The following is a 16,497-nucleotide window of genomic DNA, read 5'->3' on the forward strand; positions in this document are numbered from 1 at the left end:
GGATTTTAATATTAGTGTAGATGACACTCCTGACACTTGGTTTCCTTGAATGCATCTTCTCCAGCGATTGTTTTTTTTTATCCTCCACCTTAGCTCAGCTGCTCCAACCCATGTTCACATCGCAGACCTTATTATTTGCCAATAACTGCAACCTCTTCATGATCTTACTTTCACATCTCTCATTCTCTGATTACCATTTCTTCTCTCCCTGGATAATCATGTATTGATCCAAGTATTTTTTGCTGTCCCTCCCCTACTTCACGTCTTTTCTCCTTACTCAACTTACACTCAAGGCTATCAATGTAATTCCTCCCTGCCTGCACCCTCTCGGGCCTTTCCCTTTTGAGATTTGCTTGGCTAAACACAACCCGTGTTAAAACCAACTCTCCCTCTACCGGTACCTGCACCTATCAGGTGAATGTGACTGAGTGAAAACACATAATGCATTGTTCAAGAAGTTAAAAGAAAATTAAGAAACATGCTTGAATTCCTTAACATGACTAGTGAAAGCATAGCTCCAGGACTGGCCAGCAATAGCACATGGGCCAAATCTGCCCCACTGCCTGATTTTGCAAATGAAATTGTATGAAGTACAACTACACATGCACAAAATAAAATTTAAAAAAAGAAAAACAAAAACACACAATGTTGACTGGTATCATTTTAAATTAATGGCATGAACCTCGACTGGGTCCTTCAACCTGGCAATCATAATGTATTTTCCTGGTCCATTCACGTTTCCAATCTCTTAAATGACTATTTTATAGCTACTTTTCTCCCTGAACTTTCAATAAGTCTTCCAACTGACATAATTAAAAGGACTTTCCACAGCCTCCTACCACCTTATCTGCCCACCTTCCAGCCTCTGCACCTACACACCTGGACTTCCTGGCTGGGGCTACAGGTTAACTGTCTGTATTCCTGTCTACACCCAGCCTTTCCACATGTGGACAAGATTCTATCTCTCTAGCTTACTCAAGAATATTGGACCCTAAATTTCTCCCCTCTGTATCCTCCCTTAGTATTTTTTTTTCCTCTAAAGGACTCTTGACTTGAGCCTACAAACAATCTTATTTCTTTTTCTTAAACAAACAAAAGCACTTGATGCATGTTCTCCCAACTGTTATCCCATTTTACTTCTTTCCTTGTAGCAAAACATTTTGGAAGAGATAGTATAGAGTTGTCTCTTCCAAATTCTATTAGAATTGTCTCTTCCAAACTCTATACTAAAACATGCTAATGAATTAAAATTAAAAGAAAACAAAAACACATAATGTTGACTAGTATCATTTTAAATTTTGATATCATTTAATTTTGGTATCATTTTTAATGTTTTAGTATAGAGTTTGGAAGAGACAACTCTATACTATCACCAATTTTCTTCCATTCTATTAGTTCTAAAAGCTGTTCATAAGCCAGGCATGGTGGCACACACCTGTCGTCACAGCTACTTGGGGGGCTGAGGCAGGAGGATCTCTTGAGCCCAGGAGTTGGAGGCTGTAGTGTGCTATGATTGCACTTGTGAATAGCCACAGCACTCCAGCCTGGACAACATGGTGATACCCTGTCTCTTAAAAAAAAATCATTCCTATGAAACTTTCATTCCCACTATTTCACCCAAACAGCAGTTGTCAAGGTCACCAGTGTCCTTCACTGCTAAATCTGTCAGCAGTCAGCCATGAGGTCTGATGCTGACATATCTGCAATCTTTGACACTGTTGGTCACCCCATCATTCTCTTTGGTTCCTCTCTATCTCCCTAATGACAGAATGACTTGTGGTCTCTGTCCTTGATCCTAGTCTCTTCTCTATGAACTCACTCTCTCGATGGTCTCGTCTGGTTTTAGCCTTTACATATTGTCTCTATGCTAAGACAACCATCAGTGACCTATTGCTGGAATAATGCTGTGTAACAAACACCTCAGCAGCATACAACAGTAAATATTTATTTAGTTTGAGAGTCTATGACTCATCTGGGGATTGGCCAAGGCTTGGATGGCAAGGCTCTGCTTCTCATGCCTGCTGACCTTGAAGCCTGGAAATATTCTAATGGTGATGGCAGAGTCACAAAAGAACAAGCCCAGTTGCAGAGGCACTTTCCAAGCCTCTGGCCATGTTATTCTTGCAACCATTCTGTCAGCCAAAGCAAATCACATGGCTGAACCAAAGTCAAGAGGGGAAATATACTCTTCCTCTTTAGTGGTGGACCTTTAAAGTCACATGGTGAAAGGATGGATTCAGGGAGATATGAAGAATTGGGGCCACATCTCTCAAATATTGCATGGGACTTTTTTTTTTACTCATACTAAAATATTACCTGTTGTTTTTCTGAAATTAACATCTAACTGAGCATCCTCTATTTAATCTGGCAACCTTAATCTAACTTCAAAACACATCCAGAATATGGCACCTTCTTCTTACTTCCACTGTTTCCACCCTGGCCTGAGCCACTGACGTCTCTGACCTTGATGAACTGCTACACCCTCCTGACTGGTCTCCCACTTTATACTCCTATTACCTTCATGCTCTCTCAACACAACAGCCTGAGTGATCCTTTAAAATAGGAGATTACACCATTCTCCTGTTTGAAGCCTTCCAGTGACTCCCTATTTTGTTCACAGCAAAAGCTCAAGTTCTTTAAATTCCTGCAAAGCCCTACGTGGTCCTAGTCCTCACTGGCTCTCAACTGCATTCGCACTATTCTCACCACAATGCTACTTAGTCACAGTGACCGCTTGTGAGGTCTGTATTCCTTACCTTTGGGCCTTTCCACTGATTGCTCCCTCAACCTGGAACTGCCAGATATCTGTCTGGCTCATTCTCTCCATTCTTTTAATTCTTTGACCCAACACGAGGTTCTCTGTGAGGCCTGCCCTGGGCTATGCCCCACACTCCAGTCCTTACCTGGCATCTTGATGTCTCTCTTTCTCTTCTCTGTTTCTCTCCTACAGGGAATTGATCTTCCAACATACAACAATTTATTCACTTTTATGCATATTAATTATTATCTGTCTCTCCCCACCAAAATAAAAGCTCCTGAAGGCAAATATTTTGTTTGGTTTGTTCACTGATTGTATTGCAAGTGACTAAAAGAGAGCTGGCAAATGTCTGATGAAGGAATGAAAGGATAGCCTGACATTTTCTGCCCATCACTATAAAAAATTGAATACAAATATTTTAAGCCGAGTGGATAGCTCTATTCAGATATTCATCTTAAATTTATACAAGTAAAAGTTTCATAAAATGATGGAGGGCTGAGGAAAGATTGCCTCGCTGACAGAATCTTAGTACACTAATGATTATTACTGACCTTGTTATAGTAAGACGTTTCTTTAAAATTAAAGATACACCAAGGATTTTAATAGGCATGCCAAGGCCAGGCATGGTGGCTCATGCCTGTAATCCGAGGACTTTGGGAGGCCAAGGTGGGTGGATCACCTGAGGTCAGGAGTTCGAGACCAGTTTGGTCAACATGGTGAAACCCTGTCTCTACTAAAAATACAAAAATTAGCTGGGCATGGTGGTGGGTGCCTATCATCCCAGCTACTAAGAAGGCTGAGGCAGGAAAATCACTTGAACCTAGGAGGCGGAGGTTGCAGTGAGCTGAGTTCATGCCACTGCACTCCAGACTGGGCAATAGAGCAAGACTCCATCTTACACACACACATATACACACACACACAAATAGGCATGCCAAAACTCTAAAAGTCTTAATAATCTTTCAGAGAGTCCTTGAAAATTAGCTTTAAGCTTTTCACTAGCATTATTGGTGAGATTATTAGGCGTCAGTTGTAGCCTGTATAGAATGCAGGCCAGTAAGGGTGAGAGAAACAGTCATGCATGTTTTTGATTAGTGGTTTGGGGAGGATACCTAAGAGAAAAGTCATACCCGATCTTTACTATCTTAATGGCTAAAGTAATTTAACATTAGTCGTTATTTTATGCTTTATTAAGAGGGTTTGGGAAACTTTACAAGAATTATGCCTTTTTTGTTATCAAGAGGTTATTAATTTGGCGACCAGACCTACTCAGAAAGACCTCTGAGAATCAAAAATAGATGCGTTGAAGTCAGTGCTCAGAAGCTTTTCTCCCAGACCCTCACCTAGGATCTGTTCTATAGTTTAGCAAGTTTAATGATCATCCAATAATAGAATGGTATTTGTTTCCTTACATTGTATTTTTGTATGAATGTATGAGGTTTGCTCTCTGGCAAGAAAAAACAACTGGCACCATGACAAGGATGAGACAGAAACACTATTAAGCTTAAGAACTTGAAGCCGTTTGGGATTGACATCCCTGAATTCCAGTACAGCGTAGTCATGGAAGCCCATGGTGGTAACTCCAGGCTAGCAAGATGCTCAGTATATTCACTTCATGGTGCTGCCTAAGATGGCAAGCAGGTTTGGAAAGAAGCCAGTCAACTTTTCAGCAGGTTTTGAAAAATAATTTATGATTAACTAGAATAATGTGGGACAGAGTGTTTCCCATTACTGATAGGTGAATAAGACAATATTATATGCAGAAAAATGTCACTTTAAATTCAACATTTGTCAAATAGGAGAACCAATGACAGTCTGTTTCTTGCTCAATGCATAAAATACAAAATCTGAATTAACCATGCATATTTATTTTGGGTTGAGTACAGTCCATGCTCCTAAATCACTTAAGGGTTAGCGAAGGTTATGGGCAAGGAAACAGACAATTAGATTATAGTGTGGTAAGTCTGGAGAAGGTTAAAGACAAGGTGCTCTGTGATTACATCAAAAGCGCAACTGACCCAGCATTTTTGTTTGTATGTTTTTGTGGAGAGAAGTCGTGGAAGCCTCCCTAAAGGAGGAATTTTTCTATATAAATTGAGATGCAAATGATGAGTAGGAAATTGTCAGATAAAGGTGGAGTAGCTAGACAGGAGATAGGGATGAACTAGTAAGCATATTTAGGTCGTAGATGAAAAGAAATTCAGTACAGAAAAGTTAAGGAATTTGTTTGGGGATGTGCGTTGTGAGCAGCTGAACTTTAGCTCTGTAATTTTGCTGTCATTAATCTCCACAAGGCAGATCCATAGGTGCAGAATGTCACACAGAATCAGCTCTCCCTGGAACATTGTAATCAGTGTGTATGTAATTCCATGAAAGTAATTATTAGGCCTGGAAAATGTATAAAGATTTGAATGGTTGTAGTAGGCAAAAGGGAAAATATATAGAAAAGGTTCTTGAACTTACCTTTAATCAGTGTACTGAGTTTTAAATAATATTTCTGTTTGTAGATCCTTCTACTAAAGGACTTTCAACTTTGGAAATGCCACGAGAATCTTCATCTGCCCCTACGTTAGAAGCAGGTGTGCCGGAAACAAGTAGCCATTCCTCAATATCAAGTAAGATTTCCTCTGCTGATTATTTCAGCTGTACTTTTATTTTGGAACACTGTCTGCTGCCTTGTTTTCAATTTTTCCAATCTTGGTATTGTATATATTTTAATGGTGCATCAGCTTCCTTGGTGACAGTATGTTGTATGTTCTCAGAGACCCTGAGGTGTAGGATGGCCCACTTTCATCCATATCACTAGTGTTTGATAAATCACTATGGTTGCTGACTGGCCAAATACCCTAATTTGTTAAGGAATGATCACTGAATTCCATTATTCAATAAAATAAAAATTGTATAACCTGAACATAAAACTGGTTCTGAGGCACATGAAAAGCATTGTCTATGGCAGAATTTTACATGGAACACTTATTTAATTTGAGTCGCCTCCCTTATTGTGATCTAGGTTATCGTAAAATAAATGTGTGATATATCATATTCCCAAAGTCATGACTGAATTTAGCTCTTTTGGATTGGAGAGTAGAAATGGCATGACATTTTACAGGACCTGTAGAAGGCAAGTATTTTGAAACTGGCTTCTGTCACTGGGTCCTAGATTTTGTCCATGAGAGCTTGAGTTCCACTGAAAGTTCTGTAAGGGTGTCTATCTGTCTCAGTGGGGTTAATTATGAGACCTTAGCATGAAACATTCTTACCAAGAATCAGAGATACGAACAGAGGTGCAACTTCTATAAACCTTTGTCATATGTGCTGATAAATGTTGTGTTCCATGTGGACATTGCCTGAAAAGCTATTTAATAATTTTCATTTGACCATCTTTTGATGATCCTGAAAAAAACAGATAAAGATCTTAAATATTGGACTGGTAGTTTGGAACATCATCATCTTCATTGTTCATTCATTCATGCATTCATTCATTCAGCAACTATTTATTAAGTGTCTGCTGAATGCCAGACACTGTGCTTGGCACTGGAGGTCAAAAGTGAATAAATAAAACCCCACTTGTTCTCCAGGAGTTTGCAGTCATAATAGTAATTATAGCTACTATCTACTTAACATCTATCATGTGCTAGGCACTGTGCCAAGTGGCTCACACACATTGTTATCTGATCCAGTTCTGGCATCAGCACATGCATGATAGATGTTGTTGGCCCCCCCATTTTAGAGATTAGGTAATTGAGGTCCAGAGAAGCTAAATGACTTGCCTAAAGTCAAATACCTACTAAGTGATAGAGTCAGGAATTGATGCTAGGCCCTTTAGACTTATGAACCCATGTTCATTTTTAGTATACCACACTTCTTTTAAATAATTCAAATTCAGTCATAATAAGTATTATGGAAATTCTAAGAAATAGTTTCCAAATGGCAGTTATTTGCCCTTTTGGTAGCAAAGAAGAATGGCCAGTTCTGAATCTAATTATTCTTCTTCTATTACAAAAATCTGTTTGATCACATGATAAAATGCTAATTTTATGTCCACATACTAAAATCACGAAAGTGTATCTTCTCCTAATTTGTATGAGTTATCTTTAATAAAAGATAGTGGGCTGGGTGCAGTGGCTCACGCCTGTAATCCCAGCACTTGGGAAGCTGAGGCAGGAGGATCACTTGAGCCCAGGAATTTGAGACCAGCCTAGGTAACATAGTGAGGCCCTGGTCTCTAAAAAAAAATTAAAAATTAGCCAGTCGTGGTGGTGCACACCTGTAGACCCAGCTACTGGGGAGGATAAAGTGGGAGGATCGCTCGAGCATGGGAGATGGAGGCTGCAGTGAGCTGTGATCGTGCCACTCCACTCCAGCCTGTGCACCCTGTCTCAAAAACAAACAAACAAACAAAACAGAAGGAATAAGATAGTGAATTAGTGTATAATTTGAAATAGGATTATTAGCTCAGTAGGACTCAAATGCTAGTTAAATATACCATAAAATGAATTTACAAATATTTCATGATCCCAAAGTCATCATTGATCTAGACTTTGGATTTAGCTTAGCACTTCATTAGATTTCCACCTTTTCTCCTCCTTGCCATTGAAAGCATGCATTCTATAGCTCTTGGTGGTGTGTTCTTGGAGGCATCATGCTTGGTACCTTATACACTGAGCTAAACATTAAGGGATTTTATTCTCAGGGAATTCTGCTGTCTTTAAAAACACCTGAGAATTGAAGAAATTATTCAATCATTAGAGGTTTTAAATTTTTCTTTGAGTCTTACTAGATGCTGCTAATTTTTAAATTTGTTACATCTTTGAAAAGAATTCTGCTTTTGAATTTTACTTAAAGCTGTGCTTTTCAAGTGAGTCATAACATTGTAAGTTTTACCAATCAGCGACAAAAACCAGAGATGTTTAGTATTAGGTTGAATGGTCATTTCCGTGAATTCGGTTAATATTGACTTTAAGACACAAGAATTCCCATTACATCCTTCCCTTTTGATCAGTTTATCAGCTGGTTATTTTGTAGCTAAACATGTTGTGACCACCATTAATCAAACAGCATGCTAGTTACATTAAAAATAATGTTATAATTGATTTCACATCACACCAAGTTGCCACCTTGGTGCCATGATTGTGAAACCTGTGTATAACATTGAAGAGTTTCCAGGGGCCATGCAGTCATCCCGGTCTCTACCATCCCTTTCTAGGGTGAGTAGTTGATAGCTTCAGTTTCTGAAATTGTTCTTATAGCACAGAGGATAACCACAAGTTGTCAGATATACAAGGTATTTGGGGTCATGTAGAAAAGTTGCATCCATGATGCTCTGCCTCTCTCACTGGGCTGGTTGGTAGGGATTGGCGGGACTGCTGGGAATAGGACCAGAGGCGGCTGCTTTCCAACTCAGCAATCTACTGGCAAAAGTGTTTTTCATTGTTTTCTGGTTTGGCAATGCTAATAACTTGACATTTCACTAATGGGATATGTTTCAATGCTTAACTTACAGGATAAAAATGTTACCACTTTTTAAAAACAAAGATGTGTACTAGAATATACTCATGGAATGTTGTTTGATTCACATTTTTCAAACAGTAGGCAGAGGCTCACATGGAAATTGAAAACAACATTGACTTTGGAGTTGATATGTTTTGGTTTTAGGACCACCTCAGTTGCTGACTGGTTCCAAGTCATATAATTTCATTTGCTTCAATTTCTCTCTCTAAAAATTGGGGTTGATATGTGTCATCCTACCCTAAAATATACATGCACACACACACATCATGCACACATGCACACATACACAAGGACCTCATAGGGCTGTGAGGAAGATGGAAATAATATATGTACAAGCTCCTTTAAAGAAAGTTAAGCCATATGTTTAAATTTGTTATTTGTCTTAAATCCTTTTTAGAACATGACAGAGTATATAATTTAAAAACTGGATGAAGATAATCATATTTCATTCAGTTGTAACTGAGATAAATATTTACAGGCGACAAATCAGTGCTAATGGGCAGTGTTACCATCTTCACTGTGTGAAGAAAGGTGTCCGGAACAGCAGAGTGCCTTAGTTTTTCATTTGAACGGAAGCATACAATTTACCAAAAATTATGAATAACGAATGAAGGGTCAATTAAAATTCTATATGGATGTGTGGAGCCTTTGTTTGCTGTGGAAATTTATTATTATAATCGTCTCCTAATTTCCTCCATCTAGCTCAGTATAGGCAGATGAAAAGGGGATCCCTGGGAGTTCTGACAATGAGCCAGTTAATGAAGCGGCAGCTGGAGCATCAGTCTAGCGCCCCCCATAACATCAGCAACTGGGACACTGGTGGGTCAAGCTTTTTCTTCTCGTTCTACCTCTCGGATTAGCGAATGCTACTTTCTCTGTGTCCACTCTGCTCCCTTGTTAAAGAATAGATTTTCTCTCATGTTCTTTGGTTCAGATAATTTTTTCAAAACCACCTAAGGTAATTAGTAAGTCTATTTAAACTTCCCAAGTGTTCTAGAGTGACACGCTCTTCCGTTGAGGCTGGCCCAACTCTTGTTCTCTCTAAGACCCAGATTCCACATATTAGTTATTGATCTGGGGAGGAGGGAATGGAACTATGGTTTCATGATGCAAATAAAAAAGAAAACACACAGCAGATTATCAATATTCTCTGTTGTATAAACTACAAAGTACCCCCTAAATAAGGGAATATTTATAGTAATGACAATAGCGATGACAATTGTCAGCTTAGTGACATCATGATCTGCCAGTAGGTTTGGGAATATGAGTTCTGTGTTTTAGCCAGCAGGGTCACCAGGTTGCAGCCGCACACCCCCATGCTCATAAGATGGAACTGCATCTAACCTCAATTTTAAAGTAAGAATTGACTGCCATGACATGTCTATTCTAAACATGATCACTCTGTATTTTCTAAACTTTGTTACCACGTTTTGTACATGTACTACCTTATCAAGCTAGTAGTACAGTCGCAATCCTCTTAAGTGCCCGCATTTTCTGTTTTTTATTTTTTCCTATAATTAAATGGGTCATTTGAGTTACAAGATTACATATGTGAAAACACCTTGCAACATGCATGCACCACTAAAATGTAAGGGCTTATTATGGTAATATGCTCTGGGGCCTACCCTTGGATCGGACTCTTTTGGTATCGTGGTTCATACTTTCTGGCTGCCGTGATATGAGATTATTTTAATATTCTTCCTGATGACTATGAATTATAATACCCACAAAAGCAAAATATTGAGATACTTTCATTTTCTTCAAAGCCATAGTATTTATATACATAATTTTACTTGCCCTCATTATTCTGAGAGAGAGAGAGAGAGCTCTAGTCTAGATAACTAAATCCTACACAGCATAACCAATCTCACATTTAACAGATAGTTTCAACTCTCCTGGACTTTATAAGGGTTCTTAACATTTTAAAGGTTTAGTGTTTTCTCTTCATTTTAGTGATATGTTGTAGTGAGCAGTGAATAGCCAAGAGCCAACAGGCAGGGGAGAGAAGGAGAAAGACTGGACAGCCATCCTCAGGAGTTCACTGGGTTTGAATGAAGTCTTTCTGCCTACACCAAAGAGGACTGTGCTTTCTTCTTTATGGAGATGAAACTATGTAAGGAACTGAGAATGGCAGCTTTTGTTTGATTAGGTTTCCAATAATTAAATGCTGATGTGAGGGCTCTGAAGATGATTTTACCTTGCTACTGTTTTCTGCAGCAGGTAGCTCAGCCTAAGCTAACCAACCTGTTTAGATTCCAACTACAATGACAACCTAGTTTGATGGACACAGTAGTTATAAAAGGCAAACTGATCTCAATTTTCAGTCCAAATTTTAATCTAAGAAAATCTACATGATGCCAAATAACCCATTTAATGGAATTTTTCACTTTTCAACTAAATTTCAACCTTGTTCATGTCACTCTGGTTTCTCATTTAGTATTTCCCATTTATATGCTGTCTGAATTTCTTTCCCCTGAGTTTTCCTGGCCCTGTTTTCTATCCTCCAAACTGGTTCTCGAGTCACCAAGTCCTATGAGTGTCATCTCAATATTCTTGTTTTGATTAGTGCCAGAAAAAGTCCTCCTCACATCCGAGCCCAGGGGAGAGTCTGTGACTGTGTAGTACAGTGTTAGGTGGCATGTCACTTTAAACTACACGTGTAGATTCAGTGACTTGCTGGTCTCCACAAGAACAAATGTGGCCATGTGGGCACACTAAGAAAGGCAACCTAAAACATGGATCTGACCAGTTAACCTCAGCACCACCAACTCTGCCCTGAGAGCTGCCTCTTCTCCACCCATGCATATGAGACCCGCCTCTTCTCCATCCATGCATGGCGCCATGACTTACAGCTTTGCCTCATCTTTCATGTGAACAAACATTTTTGAAGCACCGTGCCTCCATTTTTGCCCCCTCCCCCTTATTCCTGTTCCCCATCCCTTAGCCCAATGCCTGTCATTTCCTTCTACCAGTTCCACATGTTTTCAGTATGACCTTTCTGGCCATTGTCCCAAATGACACTTATGTACTTACTGATTTGCATAAAACATTTCTGTCATGGCTGTGATATTAGCCTTTCATTTCCTATCTGGAGATATGAGATTTGAACTTTTTTGGGGGGGCAGGATGGGGCGCTTGTCTGGACTTTCTGAGATAGTTTTAGATGCTGTCCGGCTTTTAGTTGCATTTCATAGAACTGAATGGCAGGTTTGTAGTGAAGCCCCAAATAACCCTACCCTAAAATCTAGGATGTGTTCTGAAAATGTTAATCATACATAGTAACAGTGACCAAACAAATGGCCCCAAGAGATGATTGGTTAAATTCTTCATGTTCTAAATGGTGCTAAGATGACCACATCAAAGACTGAAACCCTCTATTTATCCACAGAACAGATACAGCCTGGGAAACGCCAGTGTAACGTGCCAGCGTGCCTAAATCCTGACCTGGAGGGACAACCATTGAGGATGAGAGGTTAGTTGAGTCACAGAGTCTCTGACTATAAGAGCTGAAGGAGACTGGACATGTCCATCATTTGGTCACCCAGCAGGTACAGCCTTTTTCTTAGCAGCTCCATGGAGTGGGGATGACCTTTGCCCAAACACCCCCGGTGGCTGAGAGTGCGTGACATCTCATCTTTGAACATGGCCAACGGTTCTTCCTTATAGTGACTTTCTAACCCTTGCACACAAAACAAGTCTAGTCTCTTTCATTTATATATATATTTCGAGACAGGGTCTTGCTCTGTCACCCAGGCTGGAGTGCAGTGGTGCAATCTTGGCTCACTGCAACCTCCTCTGTCTCCTGGGTTCAAGTCATTCTCCTGCCCCAGCCTCCTGAGTAGCTGGGATTACAGGCATGCACCACCACACCCAGCTAATTCTTGTATTTTTAGTAGAGATGAGGTTTCACCCTGTTGGCCAGGCTAGTCACAAACTCCTGACCTCAGATTATCTACCCACCTCAGCCTCCCAAAGTGCAGGGATTATAGGCATGAGCCACCAGGCCTGGCCTCTTCTATTATTTTTGGGCATTGCTTATTCCCTCAGTCTTTTCTGGACCAGACATTCCTAGGTCCTTCAGCATTCCTTCTCAGACATATCAGTTTTCCATATCATGCCATATCTACTCTTCTGAGCATGGTCCAGCTAATCTGTATTTTTTCTAGAATATTGAGGCCATAGGCTAATAGTTTCTTTCCAGCTCTCTGAAGTATATATTGAAAAGATTCACTTGACTTGATGCTGCTCACGGAATCAAGCTGAAGGCCAGTCTGTGCTAAGGTCAGAATATTCATTTTCAAAATTAATCCCATGAATTTTAACTACCAAAGTAGTTAATTGTTACCTTTGTTCTTTTTTAATTGAGAAGGCAGATTTGCCTATCATTGGCAGAAAAACAGAATACCCAGAAAGAACTATGATCCCATCTCACAACTAGGCTTTTAAATCAAGTAGACCTATTTTTCTAGACCATGTCACTCTTCTAATTTTCCTAAGGAATTAGGAGATACTGATCTCCAGCTTTGGCTCACATTTCTTTGGCAATGAATAGCAGTTGTAGTCCCTGTATTGGATGAGGTGAGATTCTTCTCATCTATGAGGCTAGGAAAAGCTTTGATGAGTAGAAGCAAGGGTGGTTGAACAAATCTTTGGTGCTTGTTCATGATCTGGTGACTCAGTAGCAGCAAAAGTAGAATGAGGTGATGAGAACACTAAGATGGAAAGTCAGTCTCTTTCATGGTAAACTGAAGAGCCCATCAGTGCAGCTGGGGGATTGATCCATGCATGCCTGCTTTGAGACAGACACCTTCATAATTTCTTCTGTATCCAAGACTCGCAAAGGGACTTTTTGTCAAAATCTTCAGCTTCAAAGTTGGGCTCTGGAGGTGGGCCCCTCTTCATTCAAGTTTCTGAGAGCCTTCTGTTTCTGCTGCTAGCTCAGTGTAGAGTGCACTTCAGCTATTCAGATGGGGAGCCAGTAGTGGAGGCATCAGAAATGTTGGCAGCAACTTGGAGGTGATAGGAACTGCCTTTAACATTGCAGACTTATTGTGACTGAAGTATAACAAAGGTGGCTGAGGTCTGTGGCTTCCTTTTTGCATTTCCCACCTCCTCCTAGTACGTTACTCTGTGTTCCTACTTCAGTAGCAATATTTAGGAATCCATTGATTCAGCCAGTGTTGCCCTATGGGGGTCAGTGTCCAATAACTGAACGTGTCTGCTTTTATAGATGACAGCCATAAATATTGCATCATACATTCTGTCACATGGAAAAACAACTTCACAATGCTATTGTCAAAAACACCTCTTTCTTGGCATTTGTATTAGGCAAATAATTAGTTTGAAACTGCCAGAATGACTTCAAGTCCCTCCCTTTTCTTGACTTTAATTGTGATTACTATATAACAGTAATTGGCAATAATCTTCTGAAAGGCTTGACTCAGAGGATTTTTAATTAAAAAATCAATTTCTTAAGTTTCTAGTAAGTCTATGTACTTATCATCATACATTGTATGGGCTGAATTTTTCCACTTCTAGACAAGCATTTTGACATCTGGTTGATGTGGTCTGTCAATGTTCAAGAAATGCGGGGTATTGAATTTAAATTTTCTGTGTCTTGGTTTCTTGAAGCAACTTCATGCTGTTTACCGTGCTATTTAATAATCAATTGTGTCTTCATTTATCTTGGATTATTTCTTGCCTTTGCTGTTATTAATCAGTGTACATTTATGCTTGTAATACTGTTGCTTCCACTTAAAGTAACATACTTATGAAACAATTGAAGATCTTTGTGAATGATACACTTATGTATACTTAGGGAAGGATGTTATCTTGGAAATAGCTGATAGATATAGTAGTAGAATTTGGATTCCCATTTGGGAGCTTGGGAAGTGACATAAAGATATTTTCAGATACTTTCCTTTGCAGTTTGGATTTGTAAATGTTCTGCTTCTCATATTTGTGTAATCTTTGATCAGACAAAGGAGTCTGTAGTATAGAAGCATCTTGACTTTTCAAAGGCTCAACACCATTTTTTCTTCCTAAAATTCAGATCGAAACACATTGCCCACTTGGCTAGCTTTATGAATATTTTGATTCCTTTAGAAACTCATTGTCTGAATCATTTTCTTTCTCCTATTTGAGGAAAGGTCATACCATATTTTTTTTTTCCTCCCAACGCCAAGATACTAATTCCTTGATGAGAAAGATTATTTAATGACTGTTGGATTTTTCTGCCTTCTTTCCTGTTTGAAGAACTTAGAGTTTTAGTTATTACTTTGTAGAACATGGCATTATTCTGAATGATCACTTTGAGATTCTTCTTGGGGGCCTCATTTTCATCTGAGACTCTATCTTGCACTAATGGCTTCCTTAATGGAGGAAAGCTTCCTGACTCTCCAGACTGATTTACTCATCCCTGGAGCATGTTGCTAAGATTCTTGCCTCAGATTTCTTTGAAGCCATCAAACCCCAAAGTTTTAAACACTGTGGTATTGATTGGCTGACGTGGAATGAGTCACTGGATGGTTCCTTCAAAAAAACTTGATATTACATTCATAAATACTTCAGTTTGAAAAATGAGAGTAGAGGCACAGTGGCTCACAGCTGTAATCCTAGCTCTTTGGGAGGCTGAGATGGGAGAATCCCTCGAGCCTAGGATCTTGAGACCAGCCTGGGCAACATAGTGAGACCTTGTCTTTACAAAAAGCTTAAAAATTAGCCAGGCATGGTGGCGTGTGCCTGTAGCCCCCGCCACTTGAGTGGCTGAGGTGGGAGGATTGCTTCAGCCTGGGAGGTTGAGGCTGCGGTGAGCCATGCTCACGCCACTGCACTCCAACCTGGGTGACAGAGCAAGACCTTGTCACAAACAAACAAACAAACACACTGATATTTCTTAGCTCAAAGATCTTCCATTGCTTAAGTGCATGGAGTTCTGGGATCTTACCACTTTCCCATATTAGCAAAACTGTAATGTTGATATGCATTTGTGATTTTAGAAATGCAGTATCATATGGGCAGTTTGCATTTATGCCTACAAATAAGAATTGTAGCTCTTTTAAGGGCACCCTTGAATAGATTTCCCCCTTTGTCTTTCATCTTTGTCTTTGGACCCTGCTGGCACACCTGAGCTCTTTCTGATTTCTTTCAAAGTCAAGAAGCAAAGAGAGAGAAGTCTAGCTCTTCACTTCAACCAAGTAGAAACAAATCACAATCTTTCTTGACTTCATTTCATGATTGAGGGCTTTCTGCAGTACAATTGGGATGTCCAAGTTGCATTCCTGGGAATGTGATCTTTGGAGGGTTTCTAAGAGGAGAACCAGGCCTTTCTTGGCCCCTTGAAGCTCATCTGTATTCACTGGTTGTCCCTTTGCTGCTTACCCAGGTGCCACCAAATCCAGCCTGCTGTCAGCACCAAGCATAGTCAGTATGTTTGTGCCTGCACCCGAAGAATTCACTGACGAGCAGCCGACGGTGATGACGGACAAGTAAGCTCGCACAGCTATTTTCTTCACCATGTTTACAGAATTTGAGTTTGGTCACCACAGTGGTGAGAAAGTTTCAGAAGAAGCATGCTTTACTTTTAAGTCATAATTTGTTCTTCCAGTATATTGCCTGACACACAGATGCTTGTTCAGTGAGTATGATAAAGAATAACCAAAGCGGGTGGATTGCTTGAGCCCAGGAATTTGAGACTAGCCTGAGCAACATGGCAAAACACTGTTTCTACTAAAAATACTAAAATTAGCCAGGTATGGTGGTGTATGCCTATAGTCCCAGCTGCTATGGAGGCTGAGGTGGGAGGATCACTTGAGCCTGGGAGGTTGAGGCTGTGGTGAGCTGTGATGGTGCCACTGTACTCCTACCTGGGTGATAGAGTGACTATCTAAAAAGAAAAAAACTTGTAAGATTTCAAGTTTAGAGAAATCCCCTTGGACCAGGAAGCCTTCTTGGTAAAAGTGACCTGATTGATAAATTAGGTAGATGATATGATTTGGCTGTGTTCTCACCCAAAACTCACCTTGAATTGTAATAATCCCCACGTGTCAAGGATGGGGCCAGGTGGAGATAGTTGAATCATGGGGGCAGTTTCCCCCATACTGTTCTCATGGTAGTGAATAAGTCTCACGAGATCTGATGGTTTTATGAATGGGAGTTCCCCTACACAAGCTCTCTTGCCTGCCACCATGTAACATGTGACTTTGCTCCCCCTTGCCTTCCACCGTAAT

General features: G+C 40.0%; 1 protein-coding gene across 4 annotated transcripts in view; it reads left to right on the forward strand.

The window, feature by feature from the left end:
* Positions 1–16,497, forward strand: part of UNC79 (unc-79 homolog, NALCN channel complex subunit) — a 365,110-nt gene that overhangs the window by 281,776 nt on the left and 66,837 nt on the right. For all 4 annotated transcript variants that reach the window (NM_001194012.2, XM_077937833.1, XM_077937832.1 and 1 more), the window contains 4 exon segments: positions 5,266–5,373; positions 8,972–9,088; positions 11,658–11,741; positions 15,654–15,756. In NM_001194012.2, the coding sequence (NP_001180941.1) occupies positions 5,266–5,373; positions 8,972–9,088; positions 11,658–11,741; positions 15,654–15,756 (412 nt within the window).

Source organism: Macaca mulatta, chromosome 7 (genome assembly GCF_049350105.2).
Source record: "Macaca mulatta isolate MMU2019108-1 chromosome 7, T2T-MMU8v2.0, whole genome shotgun sequence".
Classification (NCBI taxonomy): Eukaryota; Metazoa; Chordata; class Mammalia; order Primates; family Cercopithecidae; genus Macaca; species Macaca mulatta.